Raw genomic sequence first — 22,923 nt, 5'->3', positions numbered from 1 at the left:
AAGGGGCGTGGCTGCCGTGGGAGGAACCCAGGCCCCGCCCCCCTCGAGGGCACGAGTCATTTCCGTCCGCCGAGGAACTGAGCGCCGCCGGCCGTGTTGCAAGCGGGGCGCCTCGGGCAGGACCTCCCTGGTCGGAAGTGGCCGTGAGCCAGAGCAGCGGTCCCGGGTGAGTACAGGGCGGGGCGGGGGCATGTGCGAGGCTATCTGCCTGTGCCTTGGGAAGTGGGGATTCCAACTCGCGGGGATGGAGCACGCGTCGTCGCCTGGGAAACGGCGCGACCCGCGGCAGGCGAGGGGGTGGGACTTCCGGAGCAGTTAATGATGGGGAAAGTTCTAGTGGAGGTGGGAGGAAGTGGGACTTCCTGTAGCAAACTGGAGCTGTGCGCCACTCAAGCCCGTTTACCTGCTCCCCAGGCTGGCACCCAGGATGGGCGAGGTGAAGGCCCCGGGCCGCTTGTGGCTCGAGAGCCCCCCTGGGGGAGCGCCTCCCATCTTCCTGCCCTCGGACGGGCAAGCCCTGGTCCTGGGCAGGGGACCCCTGACCCAGGTCACGGACCGGAAGTGTTCCAGGACTCAAGGTGGGCGGGGCCTGAGCTGGAGGGGGTGTGGCCTGTTGCAAAAGTGAGAACAATCCAGAGGGACGCTTGGCTGCTACGCGGGATTGCGTGGTGCCGGCAGCCCCGAAGTCAGAAGGTGCTCTGTAGGGCGCACAGGAAGAGAAAGTTTGTGCTTGATTTAGAATTAGCTAGATCCTTTGGGGGAGAGGGGATCGAGCCAATTTCGGGAGGATGTTCACTGCGCGGATGATACTTAGGCCATCTGGAAATCCAGAAACAGGCGACGACCCTTGTCAAGAGAAAAATTATCCTATGGAGAAAAATAAATGTCACTAGGTTGGGATGGATGGTAACAGGCCAAGTCCCGGACCTGTATCTAGCCACATTTTTTGTAAAGGAGGAAACCAATTCTATAGAGAAAAGTACTTCCCTGTCCCTTACAAGGAAGGACCAGTGTCAGGCAATCCTAGTGCCACCATCTGGCTACTACATGTCAAGGAGCCAATCCCGTGTAGAAATAAACTGCCTCTGACTCCCTCCGGAATGGATGCTATAGCCTGAAGCAGGCCACACTCCCCAGAAATGAGGGAACCAATCACACAAGGATGCAAATCCTGACTCCATCCCTCCTATCCTCAGTGGAACTGGTCGCAGATCCTGAGACCCGGACAGTGGCAGTGAAACAGGTATCAGTGCCTCTGCAAGGGGCAGCAAGGCCTGGGGATGGGATTTGGGGAGGAATTGCAAGCCATCAGTGAAGTGGTACATTAGGAAAATCTGATTGGGGCCGGGCGTTGTGGCTCAAGCCTGTAATCCCAGCACTTTGGGAGGCCGAGGCGGGCAGATCGCTTGAACCCAGGAGTTCGAGACCAGCCTGAGCGACATGGTGAAACCTGTCTCTATAAAAAATTAGCGGGGATGGTGGCGCGTCCTTGTAGTTCCAGCTAATCGAGAGGATCCCTTGAGCCCAGTAGGTCTAGGGTGCAGTGAGCAGTGATCACCACACTGTACTTCAGCCTGGGTGACAGCGAGAACCTGCCTCAAAAAAGAAAAGGAAAAAATATGGCTAGGAGAGAAGGGGGTGTGTCCAGTAAAGAAAGAAGTGTTGCCTGTTTCAGTGGGGTGGATACCTGTCCAAGCCCTTAGAAATTGGACAAGGGAGGCCAGGCGCGGTGGCTCACGCCTGTAATCCCAGCACTTTGGAAGGCTTAGGCGGGCGAATCACCTGAGATCAGGAGTTTGTGACCAGCCTGGCCAACATGGCGAAAACCCATCTCTACTAAAAATACAAAAATTAGCCGGGCATGGTGGCGGGTGCCTGTAATCCCAGCTACTCGGGTGGCTGAGGCAGGAGAATCGTTTGAACCCGGGAGGCAGAGGTTGCAGTGAGCCGAGATTGCACCACTGCACTCCAGCCTGGGCGACAAAACAAGATTCTGTCTAAAGGGAGGGAGGCAGGGAGGAAGGAAAGGGAAAGGAAGAAAAGGAAGGACGGAAGGAAGGAAGGAAGGAAGAAATTGGATAAGGCTGAAAACCCTTAACCGTTAAGCGGTGAGGCCTAAGGATCTGATTAGTGGTGAAAGGCAGATCTTTCCGCTCGGTAGTTGATTGGAGGAGGCTCCCGGTCGGGGCGGAGCCAGTCTCAGCTCCTCCCTCTTTCTGCAGCTGGGAGTTAACCCCTCAACTGCCGGGACCCAGGAGTTGAAGCCGGGGTTGGAGGGCTCTCTGGGGGTGGGGGACACACTGTATTTGGTCAATGGCCTCCACCCACTGACCCTGCGCTGGGAAGAGATCCGCACACCAGAATCCCAGCCAGATACTCCACCTGGCACCCCTCCGGTGTCCCAAGACGAGAAGAGAGATGCTGAGCCTCCCAAGAAGCGTATGCGGAAGTCAAACCCCGGCTGGGAGAACTTGGAGAAGCTGCTAGTGTTCACCGCAGCTGGGGTGAAACCCCAGGGCAAGGTGAGGACTACGCCGAGGGCTGAGGGAGCCGCCACAGACTGGGACCCAATCCCAGGTTTGTTGTGTGCTCTCTCAACTTCTTTTTAGCCTCTATTTACTTTTCTGAGAAATGGGCCTAATGATAAACGCAGGGTTCGTTGTAAGCAGTGGGGAAAATGATGTATGTCAGCTCCTGCATGTCCCACGGTGACCACCCAGTCATCAGCAATGACCATGACTGTCTCAGTAGGAGCTATTATGATGAGTATTTTTTAGGTCCAGAGAGACTTGAGTTCAAATGCTGTTAACCACCACATTCTGAGTCCCATGTCTCTCGTCTCTACGATGCTGAATCCATAAAAAGCACGTGGCATAGTCCCTGACATGCAGTTAGCACCCAAAGCTTTGCTCCTGTTTTTATTTTCACGATTAGCAGCCCACCAAGGTGGAGAAGGCCAGGGGAGGAAGGAGGCTGGGTAAGACATTAACCCCCATTTTAAAGACTGTAATCCTGGGGCCGGGGTCATGAGGAGGAACAGGAGACAGGAAGGTTAAGATGTCAGGCCGCACTCAGAGGCTTCACGGATGCTTGACATGGAGCTGTTCTGTGACTTGGTTTCCCCATCTGTGAGATGGCAGGGTTGGTGTGAGTCAGCCTATGAGTGGAGAGGGTCAGAGGTATCACAGTGCTGCTGTTCCTCTTTCCTTGGTGACACCAGGTGGCTGGCTTTGATCTGGACGGGACCCTCATCACCACACGCTCTGGGAAGGTCTTTCCCACTGGCCCCAGTGACTGGAGGTGATAAGAGGCAAAACAAGGGAGTGAGTGAGGCCTGGAGTCCACCTCTGGCCCCGGGTCACCCCTCCCGCTTCCTACCTGCCCTAGGATCTTGTACCCAGAGATTCCGCGTAAGCTCCGGGAGCTGGAAGCCGAGGGCTACAAGGTATGTGCAGCCGCCTGTCTGCATGGGCGCGTGCAGGTGGCGGTCCGACCTCAGGTCAGACCAAGGTCCTGGTGAGCAGGCGCCTCGTGACACTCTCTGCTCCCCAGCTGGTGATCTTCACCAACCAGATGAGCATCGGGCGCGGGAAGCTGCCAGCCGAAGAGTTCAAGGCCAAGGTGGAGGCTGTGGTGGAGAAGCTGGGGGTCCCCTTCCAGGTATGGCTGGAAGGGAGGCTGGGAGCTATGTGGGGTCACACAGATCTGGAGAGAGGGCTTCAGACTCCAGGATAAGTGGGGCAGAGGCCTCAGGCGGTGTGATGCTGATAAGAACCCATCATCAGCTACAAATTCTGTAGCTCTGCTTGGCTGGGTGAGGGCTGGGGTAGCATCCAGTAGGTGCTTGAGGAGGAGCTGAGGCTGGTGGCCCCCTCCCATCCACAGGTGCTGGTGGCCACGCACGCAGGCTTGTACCGGAAGCCAGTGACAGGCATGTGGGACCATCTGCAGGAGCAGGTGAGTCTCGCAGTCTGCCCGGCTTCCCTCCTTTTCCTCGCTCCAGCCCCTTACTCCTGGGCTCCCCGCTCTCCGGCCAGGTCCGGGCTTCCTTACTCCTCCTGTCCTCCCTCGGACCTGCCTTCTGTTTTTTTGCTGTCACATCTTAGATGTTGGTTTACGAGACCAATGTTCTTAAACTTTCTAAATCAGAGTAGTAGAGAGGGAAGCTGTTCATTCCTTCCTTCATTCGTTTGTGTGTGCATTTGTTCTGAAGTTTAGCACGTTCTTGAGCTGAAGATAGCGGTGAGCGGGACAGCCTGCTCCAGCGGGGCCCGCACGGCGAGGGCCGTGACTCTGGGCGGATGGGCAGACTGGCGTGTAAAACAGTGGGAGGGAGGGAGGTGGAGAAAGCAGGCATCGTTTCAGCTGTGGTGGGCACGGATGGCCTCTGAGGAGGTGACATCCGAGGAAAAGGCCTAAGACAGAGGAAGGAGGGAGCCACGTGGACACCTGGGGAAAGTGGTTCCCCCCCACAGGAGTGACAGCAAGTGCAAAGGCCCTGAGGCAGCCCCTAGCCTGGGCTAGTTAGGGACAGGGAGGCCCATGCGGCTGGCCCTAAGCGAGGGAGGGGAGAGGGCAGGGCCACAGGGAGGGCCCCGCTTTTGCCCTGAGGGAGGGGGAGCCTGGGAGGCGCTGGCCCCCAGGAGGCTGGAGCTGAGGCAGAGCGGGCGCCCTCTGGTGGCCGCGTGGGGAACCGGCGGAGGCGGAAGCCGGGAAGCCTGGAGGGAGGGGGCTGCGTGGAGAGACCACAGGGCCAGGAGCACGGTGCAAAGTGGCTGGATGGTGGGGACATGAAAAGTTGGAGGATGAGGCCTGATGCGCGGCATAGACCAGGCGAAGCAGCCCCAGGGACCCGCTACTGCTGCGGCGGGACAGTTATGGGAAGGGCCTCCTCACTGCCATCTCCTGCAGGCCAACGAGGGCGCGCCCATCTCCATCCGGGACAGCATCTTTGTGGGAGGTAAGGGCCTGGAGGCTGCTGAGGGTGGGCTGGGACCCCTCCCTCCGAGCTGGTGGGGACAGTGTGTCCCGTGTGTTCCAGACGCAGCCGGACGCCCGGCCAACTGGGCCCCAGGGCGGAAGAAGAAAGACTTCTCCTGCGCAGATCGCTTGGTGAGGCCCCTGCCCGCTGCCCCGCGCCCGAGCCCGACCCGGGCCTGTGTCTGATGTCCGTTCTCAACCCCTAGTTTGCCCTCAACCTTGGCCTGCCCTTCGCCACGCCTGAGGAGTTCTTCCTGAAGTGGCCAGCAGCCGGCTTTGAGCTCCCAGCCTTTGACCCGGTGAGGCCCTGGGGTGGGGGTGGGGGTGGGGGTGGGAGCGGGAGGGCTCCCGGAGACGGGGACAGCGTCTCACGCGTGTGCCCCTCCCCTCGCAGAGGACTCTCTCCCGCTCAGGACCTCTCTGCCTCCCCGAGTCCAGGGCCCTCCTGAGCTCCAGCCCGGAGGTGGTTGTCGCTGTGGGATTCCCTGGGGGTGAGTGCCCTGCCCCTGTGCCCTGAGCCCCTCCGGGGTCCTAGGCCACCCACCGACACTGCCCCCCACACAGCCGGGAAGTCCACCTTTCTCAAGAAGCACCTCGTGTCGGCCGGATACGTCCATGTGAACAGGGTATGACTAGGCTTTGGCCGCCCCGAATCTATTCAGTTCCCATCTCCACCGCTCAACTAGTTTGGGGCGGCTTCCCTCCATCACTGCCTCCCCGACCCCGCTCTGGGTCTTCTCTCCCCTCGGGTCTCCGGATCCGTTTGTGACCTCTCGTGTCCCCAGGACACGCTAGGCTCCTGGCAGCGCTGTGTGACCGCGTGTGAGACAGCCCTGAAGCAAGGGAAACGGGTCGCCATCGACAACACAAACCCGGACTCCGCGAGCCGCGCCAGGTAGCGGGGAGCCTGCGATAGGGTGGGCGGGGCCTGCGGCGGGGTGGGCGGGGCCTGCACATCCAGCTCCTTCCCCCACAGGTACGTCCAGTGCGCCCGAGCCGCGGGCTTTCCCTGCCGCTGCTTCCTCTTCACCGCCACTCTGGAGCAGGCGCGCCACAACAACCGGGTGAGCCCGCTAGGCCCGGTCACCCCCCGGGGATGCACCCCGACCCCCCTCCTCACCCCCAGGTGCCCCCTCCCTCCCCTGACCCCTGGGCCTTTCGCCCCTTCTGATATCCCCACAGTTTCGAGAGATGACGGACTCCTCTCATGTCCCCGTATCAGACATGGTCATGTATGGCTACAGGTACTGTTGGGGACGGCAGGGGGGAGGGGCAATGGCGGGGCCACATGAGCCAGGCTGTCCCTCACTGTTCCCACCACTGCCAGGAAGCAGTTCGAGGCCCCGACGCTGGCCGAAGGCTTCTCTGCCATCCTGGAGATCCCGTTCCGGCTGTGCCTGGAGCCGAGGCTGGAGCGGCTGTACTGCCAGTTCTCCGAGGGCTGAGCCCCGCCCAGCTCCCCTACACAATAAATGTCGTTTCTCCTTGAGCTTGGCCGGCATTTTGCTGGGAGGAGGGGCTCCAGGCCTGGCAGTTTTTTACATGGATGGAGGCTTTAGGGACATTTTCCGGTAACAGAAGGTGGGGTCTTACAGAAGGGATTCCAGCTTTGCTGGGACCTGGCATGGGCATGTTAGACATTAGCCAGGGAACGCACAGGGCAGGGCGCTGCCTGGCTGCCTGAGAGCCAGCTGGTGAGCCCACAAGCCCCAACCCAGGGGCTCGCTCAAGGCCAGGTGTGACCCCTGAACTTGAACCCAGGGCCTGTGGATCTGGAGATTGCTGGGGAAGAGGGTGTGGGCAGCCGAGAGCCAGTGAGTTTGCAGGCTGTCCAGGCCTGCTGGGCCACCTTATGGCTAGGGGGCTGCCAGGCATGGGGCAGTGAGTAGAGGGGGCAGGCAGGTTTTTAAAAGGCTTTATTAGGGAAACGTAGAGGGGTGGGGACCATCCTTGGAGGCCTCAGGACACCATCCTCCATGTTGCTGGGCAGTTGAAGTCCCCAGGGGCCCCTGTTCAGAAGCATGTCACCTGGGGGCAGGGGTGCAGTGGGGGCTGCTGGCCACAAGCTCCCAAGCACTGACCCACATCCCTGTGGGCAGAGGCCCGGCCCCACCCAGGCCTGGACACTGCGCCTCCCATGGCCCTGCAGCCGGGATAGTTTCCCAGATAGCCTAGGACTGCCGTCTCTCCCTCTGCTCTGGTCGCCCCAAGGCCAAGGTCGCCCTGCTTCTTTCCCAACCGCACCCACGCCCCCCCCCATGCCCCAGGGTCCCTCCTGTACATGACAGGGTCACCACTCACCAGTCTCTGCCGGGGCCTCATCTGTGACTCTGGAGGGGCCCAGCCCGGGGTGGCCACTACCCCCCCATCTGTGGGAGGAATCAAAGGCCAGTGGTGAGCAGGCAGGAGGGGTGGGGGGGGAGGCTGAGCAGCCCTGGGGCCCGGCTGCCTCACCCCTCGTTGCTGCTGCTCCTGCTCCAGGTTCCGCTGCAGGACCTGCTGCTGGTTGGCAATGACACGCCGGATGCCGTTGACAAAGTTGCCCTGGTCGTGGGGGATGAGGCCGATGAAGATTTTCTTCTCCGAAGAATACAGGAGCATAAGCACACGGATTTCACATGATGCTTTGTAGGAAAAGTGCACGCAGCCAGCCTGGTGGGCACAGGGCGTGGTGTCAGTAGACAGCACAACAGGGACTCAGGCCGCAAGGACGAGCATCCCTCCAACCACGGCACCACGCCGTGGGCTCCATGAGCCAGACACAGCCTAACTGCTCTGTCCTCACACCTCCCCACCCGTCCCGGAGGTGGGCCCCCTTATTAGGATGACACAGTGGCCAAGAGCAATGGGTGGGTCAAAGGCCAACAGGCTCTTTTGGGAAGGGCCCAAGAACTTGCATTTCAGAGCTCCTGGGCAGGCCAGGCTGTGTCTGGGGCCAGTTCACCACAGCCGCCTGAGCCAACTGGTCATGGCTTCAACTCCGGAACCCAAGGGATCGGCAGCAGCTGGCCCAGCACAGGTGAGGGCTGAGGTACATGGAGTCTTTATGCACTTCCCTGAGGAAACTATTTGTGTGTGTGTGTGAGACTGTTTCACTCCTGTTGCCCAGGCTGGAGTGCAATGGCGTGATCTCAGCTCACTGCAACCTCCACCTCCTGGATTCAAGCCATTCTTGTGACTCAGCCTCCAGAGTAGCCATCATGGCCAGCTAATTTTTGTATTTTTAATAAAGACAGGGTTTCACCACGTTGGCCAGGCTGGTCTCGAACTCCCGACCTCAGGTGATCCACCCTCCTCGGCCTCCCAAAGTGCTGGGATTACAGACATGAGTCACCGCGCCTGGCCTGAGGGAACTCTTGCAATTGCTTTAACGTAAAAGCATCTACACCCAGGCCCCGTCACCCACCAACAGCTTTGTGGACAGTTTACTCAGACTAAGGCGAAGGTAATTTTAAGGTAGTTTCGGGACAGATGTTACCTAAGTATGGCCCAGCTGGAAGGTGGACACCAGGGGAGAGGGCGCAGAAGCACCAAAGTCCAACCCTCCCCACCTCACAGATGGAGAAACTGAGCCCCAGAGAGAGAAGACTCAGCCGAGACTCCCCCAGATAAGATGATCACCAGATACTCTGGGACCTTGCTGGGGACAGACAGCCCTCCCTGCCCAGCAATGGGCCTTTGGGATGTGGCACAAGCTCCCGGGAAACCTGGAGTGACAAGGGCACCTGTCCCGGGGGAGCGGAGAGCACGGAGTTGGTGCTTTGGGACATCAGCACCTGGTGCTGAGTCAGTCCTGATGTGGCAGAGGAGCGGCAGGCCCCTGCATAACCGGGGTCAGTGCCCCCGTCCAGTGCCGTGGGGACAGCACAGAGCCCTCAGGAGCCACGCCCACACTAGCCACCGTCTCTCCCCAGCTGTCCAGGACATGGTGCTCTGTTCCTCTCCCATGTGCACCCCCCGTGAGCGGTCCTGCCTCGCTCTACCCTGGCTCCCTCTGCCCTGGCCGGCCCCTCCCCAGCATTTGCCGGCGCCACTCACGAAGCCGTTGTCCATGATCCGGCACAGGCTCTTCAGTGTCTCCAGGTCCTTGGTGAAGTGGAACTGGACCAGGCGCGAGTTCCGAAACAGCGGCACCAAGGTGGTCTGCGGGGAAGCGAGGGGACCCCCGATTCTGGCTTCTCAAACCACGGCCTCCTGCTCCCAGCCTGCTGAGTCCCCCAGGCCCAGGACCAAACTGAGGCTCCCCTGTCCTCCTTACCTCAGGAAACTGTCATCTCCACCCGTCAACCAGCCTAATCCTGGAGTGCTGTGGAAGCCGCTCTCAGACCCCTTGGCAGCTCCCCAGGTCCAGATCGAGGCTGCCCCTGCCCCGCTCAGTCCCTGCACAGCCACCGGCTGGGTGCCTGGGACCCCTTGGAACCAGGCCTGAGGACCTACCCACTGCCCCTGCTTCAGCACCCTCAGCTCCACTCCCTCACAGCCAGCTCAGGCCACCCAGGGAGGCGCTCTTGCCCCCAGTCCCGCCCTCTGGAATGGCTACTGCTTGCAGGCTTGACAGCCCGGCCCCAGTCCCTCACCAGCAGCTGCTGCGGGATGAGCTGCATGTACAGCTTCCTTGGCCACTGCTCGGTCCTCCTGTGGGGCACGAGGGGACGAGGGTCAGGAGGCCCCAGCTCCCCTGGACGCTGCCACCGCCCCCAGCCCGGCACTCACAGGATCTCCCCCTGGTTCACGTAGACGTGGGACGGCAGCCACCTCTTGGACCGACTGTTGGGCTCAGGCCTGGGCTTTTGGGGGAGAGATAAAGAGGAGCCCTCAGGGCTGGAGACCCCCAACCCCAATGTCCCCTCCCAGCCACAGTCCGTGAGGATCTGGGGGTCCCAGGTCCCCGGGCTGCCGAGGGCTCACCTCCTGCCACTCCATGACGCCGCTCCATGCCAGAAACTTGTTGTTGACGATCTGGACTGGGCCTGAGTTGACACCACCAGGTCCCACTGCCTGTTGGAAGGAAGGGGGTGGGAAGAAGGGGCCCTGGGTCCTGGGAAACCTGTCTGTCCTAGGGTCCGCCGTCCCTCCCTCCGAGTCTTGGCCTGTCGACCCCAGCTGGGTCCATTCTCTAGCCCCAGGGGAACAGGCCCTGCCCCCTCACCTGCTCACAGCCCCCCACGGCTCCCCAATGGCCTGAGACAGGTCCTGGCCCTCACCTGGTGCACAGGACCTGCAGAGTCTGCCTCAACTGGCAAGGCATGACCAGGACACGTGGTCACCGGGCAGGGCCTTCCAGCCTCACGATGATTCCAACCCCTGCCCAGCTCCCCACTCCACTGGCTTCCCCACCGCTGCGCCAAGACCCACCCTCCGGCCCTTCAGAGCCACCTGGTGGCCGCTTTTCCGTGGAGCCCTGATGGGAACCCGCCCGGCCTCCTCTGGGCTCCCCTGCGGCTCCTTGCTCCAGTCATCGCATCACACTCCGCCCACACCAAGTCTGGCTGCCCATCCAGGGCGGTGGGGCCTAACTCCACTCTGTCCTCAGAGGGGCTGTGCTCAGCGGCACACCTGCTTGCGGGTGGTGATGACCTGCCGGATGGCGCTGACGAAGCCGCTCTGGTCGTAGGGGATGAGGCCCATGAAGATCTTCTTCTTGGATGAGTACAGGAGCATGAGCACGCGCACCTCACAGGGCGAGATGTGGGGGAACAGCATGCAACCCGCCTGTGGGGGCCGCGGGTCAGGACCCCGTGGGCACTGCCCGGGGCCGCCATGCCCCCACCACCCTCGACTGCCCCACCTGTAGGGGACGAAGGGAGGTTATTGGTGGACAGAGGCCCCCACAGTCAAGGCCACGGTCATAGGTGAGGGGCCTCTGAGAGCCCGTGCAGCACCCATTGGCATCCTCCGACCCTGCCATGGCTGAGGTTGGAGTGTGGCGCCCGGCACCCAGGCTGTGGTGAGAACGCCGAGAAGGCATCACCTCCCGCCCACATCGTCCCCTGCCGCCAGCCTTCCTGCCTGCCTGATGGGGTGACCTGGCCTGGGGGTTAAGGGCACAGGCAGCGCCCCACCACTCTGCTGCCTCCTAGCTGTGTGACCTAACACCAGCCACCTCCTGTTTCTGGGCCTCCATTTCATCATCTGTAAAACGGGGTAATAGTGCACACACTTGGTGCCACATAAAGGCTCAACAGATAAAGTACTGGTACCTCTTGGATGGGGCATGGGAGAACTAAGCCTGACAGATGTGCCTGGCTGTGGTGTCTGAAGTGGTGGGCCCGTTCCAGAACCCCATGTCCCCTCCCCACACTGGGCCACCCTCCACAGTGCTGTACCCTACACACTGCCAGCCTAACCTTTCGACCTCGGTGTCAGCCCAGGGATCACCTGGCTCAGGGCCCTGTCCCTGGCCTCCCTGGAGCCACGCAGAGTCACCCTCCCAGGGCCATGCCGGGGGGGGCGAATGCGGATGCCCACCTTCCCTACAGACTGGGTACTCGGGCCCGGACATGGCAGGCCCTCAACAAACAGTGCTGGGTGAAGGGGGATGCGTCAGCTAAGAGACCTCATGCCAGGCACAAGCCCTGGTCTGCCCCTGGTGCTCTGAGGGAGAAGGGAGGCCAAGGCGGAACCCAGTGCGCCTCAGAGCGGCAGCTGGAACCGGGTAGAGGCAGACCGTCCCAAAGGGGAACAGGGACTAAGAATGTCCCAGAGCCAGGTCCTCTGGGCAGAGGACTCGCTCCCACCCCATCCCTGCCTCCTCTCCAGCACCTGCCGTCTTTCACAGTCCCATCCCCCTTGCTGACCTGCCCTGCCCCAGAATCCCAGTCACCTGAACAGCCTCCCCAGCTAGGTTCACTGAGCACTCACTAGGTACTAAAGTCACCATCTCAAGCGCTCTACACAAACTCCCTCCCTCCAGCCTCCCAGTGGCCCTAGGAAGCACGGCTCCTGTTAGCCCATTTTACAGACCAGAATACCAAGCCACGATGCGCCACTCCCTCCTGGCTCTTATGTCTAGCACACCCATTTACCAGGTTCCTGCCATACGCTGTGTGTCCCCGACAGGCTCCTGGCCCCGGTCCCTCTGTGCACTCACACCCCAAGGGCCACCTCAGAGCTGGGCACAGATGCAGGAACTGGAGACCTCTCAGGCTGAGTTCCTTCACCCTGTGCTCTATGGAGGGTGCCTGGGGTCAGTCATTTCCAGACAGGGTCTGAGAGGCCACGAGGGCTACCGTCGACCCCAGGGAAGACTCGCAGCCCCCGCCTGGGCTGTGAGCAGGGCGCTGCCTCCAGCCGTACTTGTCAGCACAGTGCTACAAGGGAGCCGCCCCCTGCCCCCCTCGCGCACCCGAGCCCACCCCACTCACAAAGCCGTTGCCCATGATGCGGCAGAGTCCCTTGAGCGAGTCGCAGTCTCTGTTGGTGAAGTGGAACTGTGCCAACTGGGAGTTCCGGAACAGGGGCCCCAGAGTGGTCTGGGGGGGACAGGGGACAGACAGCTGCGTCAGCCAGGCATGGGGGTGCTCAGAGTGGGCGGGGCAGGCGGGGCGGGTCTCACCAGCAGCTGCTGCGGAATCAGCTGCATGATCAGCTTCTGCGGCCACTGGTCGGTCTCCCTATGGGAAAGAGCCGGTCAGAAAGGGCTGCCCTGATCCCCATGGCCACAGCCACTGCCCCTGCCACCGCCCCGGCTGCTGCGCCCCAGCACTCACAGGTTCTCGCCTTGGTTCACATAGGCTTGGCAGGGCAGGGTCCGCTTCAGCTTTGCAGTGGAGTCAGAGTAGGGTCTGCGCTTCTGTGGGGGCAGGAGGGCGTCACTGTGCACAGCCTAGATGCCCCAGCCTGGCCCCGCGGGGACAAGACAAGACCCTGGAGACCAGCTGCAGCCCCACAGGGACTCACCTCCTGCCACTCAAGGACGCCGCTCCAGGCCAACAGCTTGTTGCTGAGTCGGTGCTCGCTCACGGCCAGACCCCCGAGGGTGAGCCCAGGTGAGGAGGGACTGATGGGACCCAGCGCCCCGAAGACCCGAGCACCTTCCTGCAGTGGAGTGGGGGGTAGGTGGGAAACTGAGGCTGGGGCCTGTGCAAGGACAGGCAGTCCCCACATACCCCAGAGGGGATGTCCCAATATTCGGACCCAAATCCCCTGTTGGAAGCCCACCAGGCCATGTCCAAACTTCTCTGCTCACCCCTCAGGACCCCAACACGCTGGTCCTCATGTCCTTTCCCGCTGCCCCCCCTCAGGACCCTTCCTTCCCAGAGCCTGCTGTCACCTTGACACTGGCCCAGCAGAGTCCTGAAGCCTTCAGCCAGCCCCACCTCCAGCCTTTGCCCCAGCTGTGTGCCTGATCGATTCCTTGAGACCCAAGTTAGAAGCCAGCTGTGGGGGACTTTCCATGTGCCCCAGGCTGGGCCCAGGGCTTCCTTGCAGCCTCCGCAGACACAAGCCGGCCTGTGCTGTGTCTGTCCCGCAACTAGCCTGCCCTGTCTGAAACTCTCCTAAGGCTCCCAGTCACTCCAAAGTTCAACTCCTCCCTCTAGCTGCCAGTGCCCCCCTCTCTGGCCTTATCAGTCTGACCCCAGGGAGACAGGAAGGAGGTGACAAGAAACACAGAGGGGACTGAACCATCTAGGAGAAAGACAGCGAGGAGAAGGGGGAAACATGTGGAAGAGAGCTGGGACACCACCCCCTGGAGGAGCCTCACAGACCAAAACACGTAGAACACCAGGAGAAGCGTCTAGCAATAAAGCCAAGCAAAGCCGCAGATACTACGCACAGGGCACTCTCCCATTATTTTATTTTTTATTACTATTACTTTTTTGAGACAGAGTCTCACTCTTGTTTCCCAGGCTGGAGTGCAGTGGCGCGATCTCGGCTCACTGCAACCTCGCTCACTGCAAGCCGCGCCATCATGCCCAGCTAATTTTTTTTTTTTTTTTTTTTTTTTTAGTAGAGACGGGGTTTCACCATGTTGGCCAGGCTGGTCTTGAACTCCTGACCTCAAGTGATCCGCCCACCTCGGCCTCCCAAAGTGCTGGGATTACAGGCGTGGGTCACCGCACCTGGCCTCACTTATTATTTTTTAAAACCAGAAACATCTCAAAGCAAACAAGGGAAAGCTTCGAAAACAGCCTGGCAGCAGGAAACCCTCGAGAGTCTCCCCATAGTAGGCTCCTCCAGGCAGGGGAAACAAATTGTAAGGGTGATTTCTTTTTGTCTTATTACAAACAGGTATTTTCCAGATTTTCTATGAAACACAACGAGATCTTTCCTTCCAGAATACTAACAAACAAAAAATCTTACTTTGTGAGCGCTTAAAGAGAAACACCTGAACAAACTTGCTCTCCACCCTTGCAGGTGATTCTGACTTTTGGGCAATCATCAAAAGATCAGAAAAAACACCTGAGTATCTTGGCGTTAGAATGAGCTGGACAGAGAGTGGATGTTGCCCCGGGGGCTTCAGGCACCATACGGGACATCCAGCATCTGAGAAGATGTATTAAAACGCACAGCTGGAGGTGGCTTTAGAGATGAGGGTACACTTGCAACATACAAGTTGTTTATGGCGCTGGGACCTGGGATATCTAGACTGCATACACAAGTCCGCATATACAGTGACACTTATGCATTTACTGCCACAAAGATGGGTAAAAATCAGGCAAACGCACTTAAGGGCCCAAGCGACATACTTAATGTCTGCTTGTTTAGGAGGGCAGGTTGACTCAGGACTTCAAAAGATGCTGGGATCTGGAGCCATAGTAAAGAGCAGGCATGCATGCCTAAAACCCAGGGATACCTTCCACAGCAGGAGCAGCATATCAAGATGGGACGATCACATTTTAAAACGACGGGTAAGGTGCAACCTAAAGGAAATCTCACATCTTGGCAAGTGTGTGCAAAACTGTGCGCGCCTGACATCCCTACTGCACAGGGAAGCCCATCTAGTACCTACACTGAGGTTTAAAGCCTTGGGCTGCATGTCTGAGGGCCCGGAAAGCACTTTTGAACGACTAGATGCGAATGCTGCAGGAAGGGGCAAAGACAGTGGAGTGAAGGGATACGTTTAAGTTCTGGGAGGTGATCTGAGTCTGGGTATCCATGTTTATGACCCCAGGAAGCCTGTTTTAAGGTTTCAGTAGGGCTGCCACAGCTCTGTGCCATCCACACCGCTGGGGAATGTATTTAAAAAGCGGACTGGAGCGCGAACCCAAGGGATATCTCACATTGGGGCAAGCGTGTGCACGGTGCAAAGTCGCGATGTGCAGTTTTACAGCCCCAGGTAAACCTTACTAAGGGTTTCTGAAAAGCATGTGCGTCTTTTGGGTCCGGGAAAGCCTGTGCAGCCCAAAGTACCTGCGAAGCTGAATGTTTACGTTTAAGGTCTGGGCTCACGGCAGTCCATCAAAGCATCCCACATCTGGGCGCGGGCGCACATTCTAGGTGCGCACTCCACCGGCACAGCGCGGGCCCCAGGGAGAACGCCCACGGGTGCGACATCTGGGGGCGCTGGTACAAAGCGCGGGCCCCTCCCTCGCCGCTGTCCCCCAACCCCCGCCCCCATTTCCAGGTTTCCTGCCCGGAGAGAGCAACTTTCCAATCGGGAAAAACAAACGCGCGTGCTGGCCGCCTGTCCGCCGCCCCCCACCCGCGTTTAAATCCGGCCGCAGAGTCAGCAGTAATTTGAGCCCGCCCCGCCCCCGTCCCCCACCCCCCCACCCCGGCCCGAACGCGCAACAAAGGGGAGAGCGCGGCGCGAACCACCGGGGGCTCCACGGGGGAACCCGGCCCCGGGCGGCACCACCCTTCGGGCCACAGGGGACATCCCGGAGCGGCGGGGGCCGCGGACAAAGGCGTGAGCCCGGGGTAGGGGCTGGGGGGGCGGGGCCGTGGAAGGCTCTGGAAAAAGGGCGGGGGGCTCACCATGGGAGGGGCCGAGCGGGCCCGGATCCGCGGAGGCTGCGGGCCTCGGGGGCTGGCCGGCCAGGAGCGCGAGCGGACAGCGCGCGCTACGAGGGGCCGCGGGGGGCGGCCGCGACCCCCGAGGGGGCCCCCGGCGCCGGAGCGGTACGGGGCACGGCGCGGACGGACCATGGCGGGCGCGGGCCGAGCGGGCGGGGAGCTGCCGCGGGCCACAAGGGGGGCTGCAGGCTCCACCGACTGAGGAGCGCGGGCGCGCGGCTTCGGGGGAGACGGGCTGAGCCGCACCAAGCTCGGTGGACGCGCCGCCGGAGTGGGGTCGCGGCGGCCGAACCACTGAGGCGAGTGGGGGAGCCCGGCGCGTATCAAGCGCGTCCGAGGGGGCGTGGCCGGAGCGTACCAAGGCGGCGCGGGGGAGCGGGGCCCTGGCGGGAGCGGAGTGTGGGCTCGGCGGTCGGGCGGGCAGCTCCGGCGCGGGGGAGGGCCTGGGAAGACGCGCGAGCAACAACTTCAGGGGGCGTGGCGGGAGCGGGATTCCCTACCAAACGGGGTGGCAGAAGAACGAAGGCGACACCAAGCTGGCCCCTTGCCGGGGTCGGGACGGCGGGAGACCTCATCCGGAGCCCTGGACCCGCAGAGCCGGGAGACCGCGCCAAAAGACATAAGGGAAGAGAGGAGGACAGAATAATGGGCCTGGGGACAAGGGAACCCACTAAAAGGGAACCCACTGAGAGTACGGATTGCACCCGAGCCTGAGGGGAGAGCTGAAGGTTTGCAGGCGGTGACGTGGCGAGGTGGGCAGGGGACTCCAACTCCCAGCGGCCCCCGCGCGGCTTGGCGGGGGGGCAGCGGTCCACGGAGGCTCCGCCCATTAGTCCCAGCACCCAGGCTCCGCCCGCCGTCCCTGGCTACTCCAAGCCACTCGCCTCGCTCCCCGGCCTTCCGTGGATTCGCTCATTCGCTCTGCTAAAATGAAATGACTGCGTAGCCGCTTACTAGTTGTTGTATAAGATTTTTCCCTCGATTTTTGTTCCTTCAACGTGGGTAACATCTAACCCTAGAGTGGTTATGTGGATCAAATGCTTGACGCAGCCACTACTCAAAGGTTAGATTTTCTTAACAACAAAAATCTGTTACGAGTACCCTGTCCGGTTCTGTGCACGGCAACGACCGAATCAGACCAGGTCCCTCACAGACCCCACGGTCCACTGGGGAGAGGCATAATCACAGGCTGTGCTAAGTGTTAACTAGCACATATCCACAGGGCGATGGGATATGACCATAGGGAGGTAAAGTTAGCAAGCAAGGGAAGTCAAGAAAGTGACCTGTGAGCAACCTGCCATTCCAGATGGCTGGAAAAGTGTGCCAAGAGGACAGAACAGCAAAGACAAATCCTGAAAGTAGAAGGAATAAAAGGGAGCCAGTGTGGGTGGAGCCGAGTGAAGGTAGAAAGGAGAAATAGACACAGCTGTAGGAGGTTAGGGAGGGAATCCCTACTTCTGTTTGGGATATTGACTAAACAATGTAGGTAGATTTTGATGTCATATCCTGCAGAGAGAAATTCGGGAGTCATCAGTATTTGAATGGAGACTGGATAAGATCCCAAAGAGATTGGGACACTCATCCCTTTAACAGTCACGACAATGAGAAGCAACCAGCAAAGGACACCGAGGAGTGGCCAGTGAAATGGCAGAAGAACCTGTAGGCCTGTCCATGTTTCCCTGCCCCCACTAAGCCTCCTGCCCAGGGGATTCCCAGGGCTGACTGGAGCCCAGCCTTAAGCCCCAAATCCAACCTGGATTGTGGCCAAACAGAATCAGTGCTCCCTGGACACAAACTGCAAGTTAGTTATCAACAGGTACCTCCAATGCCCTGTCAATCACCCATGTGAGGACAACCTGGCAGCAGGAAGGAGAAAACCCAGACAGGAGCTTCTTTAATCTCCCTGAATCTTTACTTCTCCGCATTCTTGTTGGTCCAAACCATCGAGATCTCTTGCCTGGGTGACGCCTCCTAACTCTTGCTGCCTTCTCTGTCACTGCAATAATCAAAACCATCCAATGGCTTCCCATCCCAATCCCCTTAGAATTAAATCCAAACTTGGTACTGTGGACCCTGCTGCTGCCCCCCCAAAAAACTCTTTCCCATCCTTCCTGTTCTCTACCTAGTTAATGCCTTCCCATCCCTCAGAACCCACCAGGACATGCATGAGTTTGAATGCCCTGAATTGTATAAGCATGGAGAAAGGTATATGAGGGTGTACTCCAGAGTGAGCAAATTGGGAACTCATGTCAGAAAGTGAAATGAAAATGTAGGCTGAAATTCTATCAGTAATACTGCAACAAAACTCTCTGAAACCATCTCACTCAGTCCACCAACTTGAAAGACGCTTTCCTTTTCATCTGAAGCCTGCTGCCGGGGCTAGCAGGCTACTATTATGACTAAGCAATTCCACTTCCATCTCTCAAGCTGCTTACTTCCTGAAAGGTAGCTGTTTGATCCAAACCTGTTTATGCCAGAAGTTCTTTAATTTACAATCCAAATAATGAAATTAATGTAAGAGAGTTGTTTATATACAAACCAGATTGCTTGCTTTGGAAGGACTAAAAGGGAGTTGTTAAAAGAAAAACATCAAGCCTGGTGGCTCACACCTGTAATTCTGCACTTTGGGAAGCCGAGGTGGGTGGATCACTTCAGGTCAGGAGTTCAAGACCAGTCTGGCCAACATGGTGAAACACAGTCTCCACTAAAAATACAAAAATTAACCTGGCATGGTGGTGTGTGCCTGTAGTCCCAGCTACTCTGGAGGCTAAGGCAGGAGAATCGCTTGAACCCAGGGGACGGACGTTGCAGTGAGTCGAGATCTCACCACTGCAACTCCAGCCTGGGTAACAAAGCAAGACTCCATCTCTAAAAATAAAAAAAAAAGGCCGGGCGCGGTGGCTCAAGCCTGTAATCCCAGCACTTTGGGAGGCTGAGACGGGCGGATCACGAGGTCAGGAGATCGAGACCATCCTGGCTAACATGGTGAAACCCCGTCTCTACTAAAAAAATACAAAAAAAACTAGCCGGGTGAGGTGGCGGGCGCCTGTAGTCCCAGCTACTCGGGAGACTGAGGCAGGAGAATGGCGTAAACCTGGGAGGCGGAGCTTGCAGTGAGCTGAGATCCGGCCACTGTACTCCAACCTGGGCGGCAGAGCGAGACTCCGTCTCAAAAAAAAAAATAAAATAAATGCTGCCAGTTTAGGTACAAGTAAAGCAACTGTAAATTATTTAATGAAAAAGCTCATAAAAACCTAGGAAGACTCAGCCCCCAGTTTGTTTCATAAACGTCTTTAGGTTCTCAAGCCACTTAAAAAAAAAAAAAAAAAACTTGGCCGGGCGCGGTGGCTCACACCTGTAATCCCAGCGCTTTGGGAGGCTGAGGCGGGTGGATCACGAGGCTCAGGAGATCGAGACCATCCTGGCTAACATGGTGAAACCCCGTCTCTACTAAACATAAAAAAGAAATTAGCTGGGCATGGTGGCAGGCGCCTATAGTCCCAGCTACTCGGGAGGCTGAGGCAGGAGAATGGCGTGAACCCGGGAGGCAGAGGTTGCAGTGAGCCGAGATCGTGCCACTGCACTCCAGCCTGGGCGACAGAGCGAGACTCCGTCTCATAAAAAAAAAAAACAAAAACAAAAAAACACTTGAGATGATTCATTGTGGTTTGTGGGTGGAGCTTATACAAGAATGTGATGTTCCACTGGGCGCGGTGGCTCATGCCTGTAATCCCAACACATTGGGTGGGAGGCCAAGGTGGGAGGATTGCTTGAGCCCAGGAGCTCGAGACCAGTCTGGGCAACATAGCGAGACTCCCACCGCTACAAAAACTACAATAATTTGCTAGGCATGGTGGCCAACATGGTGAAACCACATCTGTACTAAAAATACAAAAAATTAGCTGGGCATGGTAGTGGGCGCCTGTAATCCCAGCTACTAGGGAAGCTGAGGCAGGAGAATCACTTGAACCCAGGAGGCGGAGGTTGCAGTGAACCGAGATTGTGCCGCTGTACTCCAGCCCGGGCGACAGTATGAGACTCCGTCTCAAAACAAACAAAAAAGATAATAAAATGCTTTATACTAAGAAATGGGAGTAAGATCATCTCTGGCTTGGACTTTTCTTTTTTCTTTTTTTGCCATTACAAAATAGTGTATGGCTGAATATTTTTTTTTTTTTTAAGGTCTGCCTGATACATGCTCTGCAAACTCTAGGTAAATTTCAACTTTCTCGTCATTATTTGTGTCCAGGTGCAGTGGCTCACACCTGTAGTTGTCAACACTTTGGGAGACTGAGGTTGGAGCATTGCTTGAGCCCAGGAGTTTGAGACCAGCCTGGGTAACGTAGCAAGACTCTCTCTCTACAACTATATAACTAGCCAGGCATGGTGTCACATGTCTGTAGTCCCAGCTACTCTGGAGGCTGAGGCAGGAGAATTATACTTGAGGCCAGGAGTTCCAGACCAGCCTGAGCAACATACTGAGACTGTTTCTCTACAAAAACTACAAAAATTAGCTGGGGACGGCGGTGCGTGTCTGTAGTCCCAGCTACTCGACAAGCTGAGGTGGGAAGACTGCTTGACCCCTGTAGGCAGAGGCTGCAGTGAACTAAGATCATGCCACTGCACTCCAGGGTTGACAGTGGGACCCCTGGCAATAATAGTAGTTAAATGTTTCTCAAGAACTTCATGTCTGAACCCACTGAATTCTCACACAGCAGGCCATGAGTTCAACAATCTTCTTATCCCCACTCCACAGATGGGGAAACCAGGAATCCACAAGCAAAAGCCTGAGATCACAGGCTGCAGAGACACAGGGCAGGGACAGGGCCCAGGTTCTTAATCTCAGTAGGTGTTGGCCTCCACTTTGTGGAATAAACAAGGGGCACAGCCCCTCGGGCTTGGGACCATCTTACCCTCGTCACTGCCACACTTCTTAGCTTCTCTGCCACCATCTGCCCTCCAGCACAGACCATGCTGAGTGTTCCCAGATTGTACAAGGCAGACCTGCCCTATCCCCAAACCCAGGGTCCTGGGTTTGAGATTACAGGCAGGAGCCACTGAGCCCAGCCTCCTAAAAAAATAATAGGCCGGGCGCGGTGGCTCAAGCCTGTAATCCCAGCACTTTGGGAGGCCGAGGCGGGTGGATCACGAGGTCAGGAGATCGAGACTATCCTGGCTAACATGGTGAAACCCCGTCTCTACTAAAAATACAAAAAAAAAAACTAGCCGGGCGTGGTGGCAGGCGCCTGTAGTCTCAGCTACTTGGGAGGCTGAGGCGGGAGAATGGCGTGAACCTGGGAGGCGGAGCTTGCAGTGAGCCGAGATCACGCCACTGCACTCCAGCCTGGGAGACACAGCGAGACTCCGTCTCAAAAAAAAAAAAAAAAAAAATAATAATAATAATAAAATGAATGGAAGGCTTTTTGTCCTGGCACAAACTTCAAGATATGTTGTTAGATTGGAAAGAAACAAAACAAAAAAAATCATAGAATGAAGTAGGCTGCCACTGGATAGAAAAGCAGAAAATGAATCAGTTTCTCTATTTGCTTGTACCTGCTTGTACATATTTCTGAAAAGACACTTAAGCAATTGGTAACTGATCTCTAGAGGGAGCTGAGAGGGACTGCATTGGTTGGTTTCTGGAGCCTCTCCAAGTGTGAACCATAGGAAGGTTTCTCCTATATGCAAAAAATGAATACACCATTTTTTAGGTCATGTAAATAAAGTTGGCATACTCAGTTCTGAAATTTTGCTGCTAGGAATGCATCCCATAGGAATGCCTGCACAAGTGGGTTTAAAAAATACACATTCATCCTCTGCAGCGTGTCTGATAATAGTGAAAAACTGGCCAGGCACAGTGGCTCACGTCTGTAATCCCAGCACTTTGGGAACTCAAGGTGGGTGGATCACTTGAGGTCAGGCGTTTGAGACCAACCTGGGCAACATGGCAAAATTCCATCTCTACTAAAAATACAAAAATTAGCTGGGTGTGGTGGTGTGTGCCTGTAATCCCAGCTACTTGGGAGGCTGAGGCAGGAGAATCGCTTGAACCTGGGAAGCGGAGGCTGCAGTGAGCTGAGCTCGCACCAGTGCTCTCCAGCCTGGGCGAGAGTGAGACTCCATCACAAAAAAAAAAAAATTAAAAGAAAAACTGGACAGGCCCCCAACTGGCAGGGCGCGGCATGGCAGGCATCCTGAAAGACGGCCCCCATGACCCTCACCTCTTGTCTGCACTGTCCTCTCAGCTTGAGAGTGGGCTGAACCTAGCAACTTGTACAGAATATAGCAAGAGTGACAAGATATCAATTCCAAGACGGGTACAAAAGACTGCAGCTTCCACCTTGGGCGTCGTCTCTCATTTCTTTTTCTTTTTGTTCTTGAGACAGAGTTTCACTCTTGCAGCCCAGACTGGTATGCAATGTTGTGTTCTCGGCTCACTGCAACCTCCACCTCCTGAGTTCAAGCGATTCTCCTGCCTTAGCCTTCCAAGTACCTGAGATTACCTGCCACCGTGCTCAGCTAATATTCTGTATTTTTAGTTGAGACGGGGTTTCACCATGTTGGCCAGGCTGGTCTCAAACTCCTGACCTCAGGTGATCCACCCGCCTTGACCTCCCAAAGTGCTGGGATTACAGGCTTTAGCCACCACGCCCAGTCCCTCTCATATTTCTAGAGAAGCTGGATGCTACATTGCAACTGCAAGGTGCCCTGTGAAGAGGCCTGTAATGGCGAGAAAGCGAGGGAAACCTCCAGCCAACAGCAAGAAACTGAGGCTCTCGGCCCCATTACCTGTGAGGAACTGAATACTGCCAACAGGCATGCGAGTGGACTGGAAGTGGGCCCTCCTCACAGAGCCTTCTGATGACTGCACAGGCCCCGCCACCAGCTCGACTGCAACCCTGAGAGCCCAGGAGCCAGCAGCTCAGCCAAGCCTGGATTCCTGACCCCCAGCAACTGTGAGGCAATAAATGCTTCTTGTTTTAA

General features: G+C 57.7%; 2 protein-coding genes and 3 long non-coding RNA genes across 21 annotated transcripts; 3 read left to right on the top strand and 2 right to left on the bottom strand.

Moving 5' to 3' along the window:
- The first annotated feature begins 79 nt into the window (after positions 1-79).
- PNKP (polynucleotide kinase 3'-phosphatase) lies at positions 80-6,469 on the top strand. Of its 4 annotated transcripts, none has more exons than XM_005589960.4 (17): positions 80-166; positions 415-578; positions 1,197-1,243; positions 2,223-2,522; positions 3,221-3,300; positions 3,388-3,445; positions 3,553-3,660; positions 3,886-3,957; positions 4,912-4,960; positions 5,042-5,112; positions 5,187-5,279; positions 5,375-5,471; positions 5,545-5,606; positions 5,766-5,875; positions 5,957-6,044; positions 6,163-6,224; positions 6,308-6,469. In XM_005589960.4, the coding sequence occupies exons 2-17, from the start codon at positions 428-430 to the stop codon at positions 6,423-6,425; spliced, it is 1,566 nt and encodes a 521-aa protein (XP_005590017.3). In that variant the 5' UTR covers positions 80-166; positions 415-427; the 3' UTR covers positions 6,426-6,469. The 4 variants fall into 4 exon arrangements, with proteins under 4 accessions (XP_005590017.3, XP_073880399.1, XP_073880401.1 ...); XM_074024298.1 differs by having other exon boundaries at positions 2,223-2,577; XM_074024300.1 differs by lacking the exon at positions 3,221-3,300.
- Positions 2,906-4,423, bottom strand: LOC123570195 (uncharacterized). Its single transcript, XR_006694208.3, has 2 exons — positions 3,379-4,423; positions 2,906-3,294 (listed from the first exon to the last, which is right to left on the bottom strand). It is a non-coding gene; the product is annotated as an uncharacterized lncRNA (long non-coding RNA).
- Positions 6,191-16,707, bottom strand: PTOV1 (PTOV1 extended AT-hook containing adaptor protein). Of its 14 annotated transcripts, none has more exons than XM_045378694.3 (13): positions 16,440-16,707; positions 12,880-13,017; positions 12,690-12,772; positions 12,536-12,593; positions 12,345-12,452; positions 10,537-10,692; positions 9,889-9,978; positions 9,694-9,767; positions 9,558-9,615; positions 9,019-9,123; positions 7,435-7,632; positions 7,282-7,349; positions 6,191-6,599 (listed from the first exon to the last, which is right to left on the bottom strand). In XM_045378694.3, exons 1-12 carry the CDS (start codon positions 16,512-16,514, stop codon positions 7,338-7,340), a joined length of 1,155 nt encoding a protein of 384 aa, XP_045234629.1. In that variant the 5' UTR covers positions 16,515-16,707; the 3' UTR covers positions 6,191-6,599; positions 7,282-7,337. The 14 variants fall into 14 exon arrangements, with proteins under 14 accessions (XP_045234629.1, XP_073880426.1, XP_073880428.1 ...); XM_074024325.1 differs by having other exon boundaries at positions 10,558-10,692; XM_074024327.1 differs by lacking the exon at positions 16,440-16,707 and adding an exon at positions 15,901-16,235.
- Positions 7,462-11,170, top strand: LOC141409121 (uncharacterized). The gene is made up of 2 exons (XR_012427892.1): positions 7,462-7,999; positions 8,895-11,170. It is a non-coding gene; the product is annotated as an uncharacterized lncRNA (long non-coding RNA).
- LOC123570196 (uncharacterized) lies at positions 15,721-22,923 on the top strand. The gene is made up of 2 exons (XR_006694209.3): positions 15,721-15,832; positions 22,326-22,923. It is a non-coding gene; the product is annotated as an uncharacterized lncRNA (long non-coding RNA).

This window comes from Macaca fascicularis, chromosome 19 (assembly GCF_037993035.2).
Source record: "Macaca fascicularis isolate 582-1 chromosome 19, T2T-MFA8v1.1".
NCBI lineage: Eukaryota > Metazoa > Chordata > Mammalia > Primates > Cercopithecidae > Macaca > Macaca fascicularis.
Note: the sequence above shows the minus strand (reverse complement) of the source record. Positions and strands in the feature narration are given on the sequence as shown.

Bases quoted from the DNA above. Each gene is read 5' to 3' on its own strand.
- PNKP (XM_005589960.4), top strand. From the start codon at position 428: ATGGGCGAGGTGAAGGCCCCGGGCCGCTTGTGGCTCGAGAGCCCCCCT. The intron at 3,446-3,552 runs GTATGTGCAGCC...TCTGCTCCCCAG, and splicing joins TGGAAGCCGAGGGCTACAAG to CTGGTGATCTTCACCAACCA. The intron at 6,225-6,307 runs GTACTGTTGGGG...CACCACTGCCAG, and splicing joins ATGGTCATGTATGGCTACAG to GAAGCAGTTCGAGGCCCCGA.
- PTOV1 (XM_074024327.1), bottom strand. From the start codon at position 16,071: ATGGTCCGTCCGCGCCGTGCCCCGTACCGCTCCGGCGCCGGGGGCCCC. The intron at 9,979-10,536 runs GTGTGCCGCTGA...TCCTTCCAACAG, and splicing joins TCATCACCACCCGCAAGCAG to GCAGTGGGACCTGGTGGTGT. The intron at 7,633-9,018 runs GTGAGTGGCGCC...TGTGCCCACCAG, and splicing joins GGATCATGGACAACGGCTTC to GCTGGCTGCGTGCACTTTTC.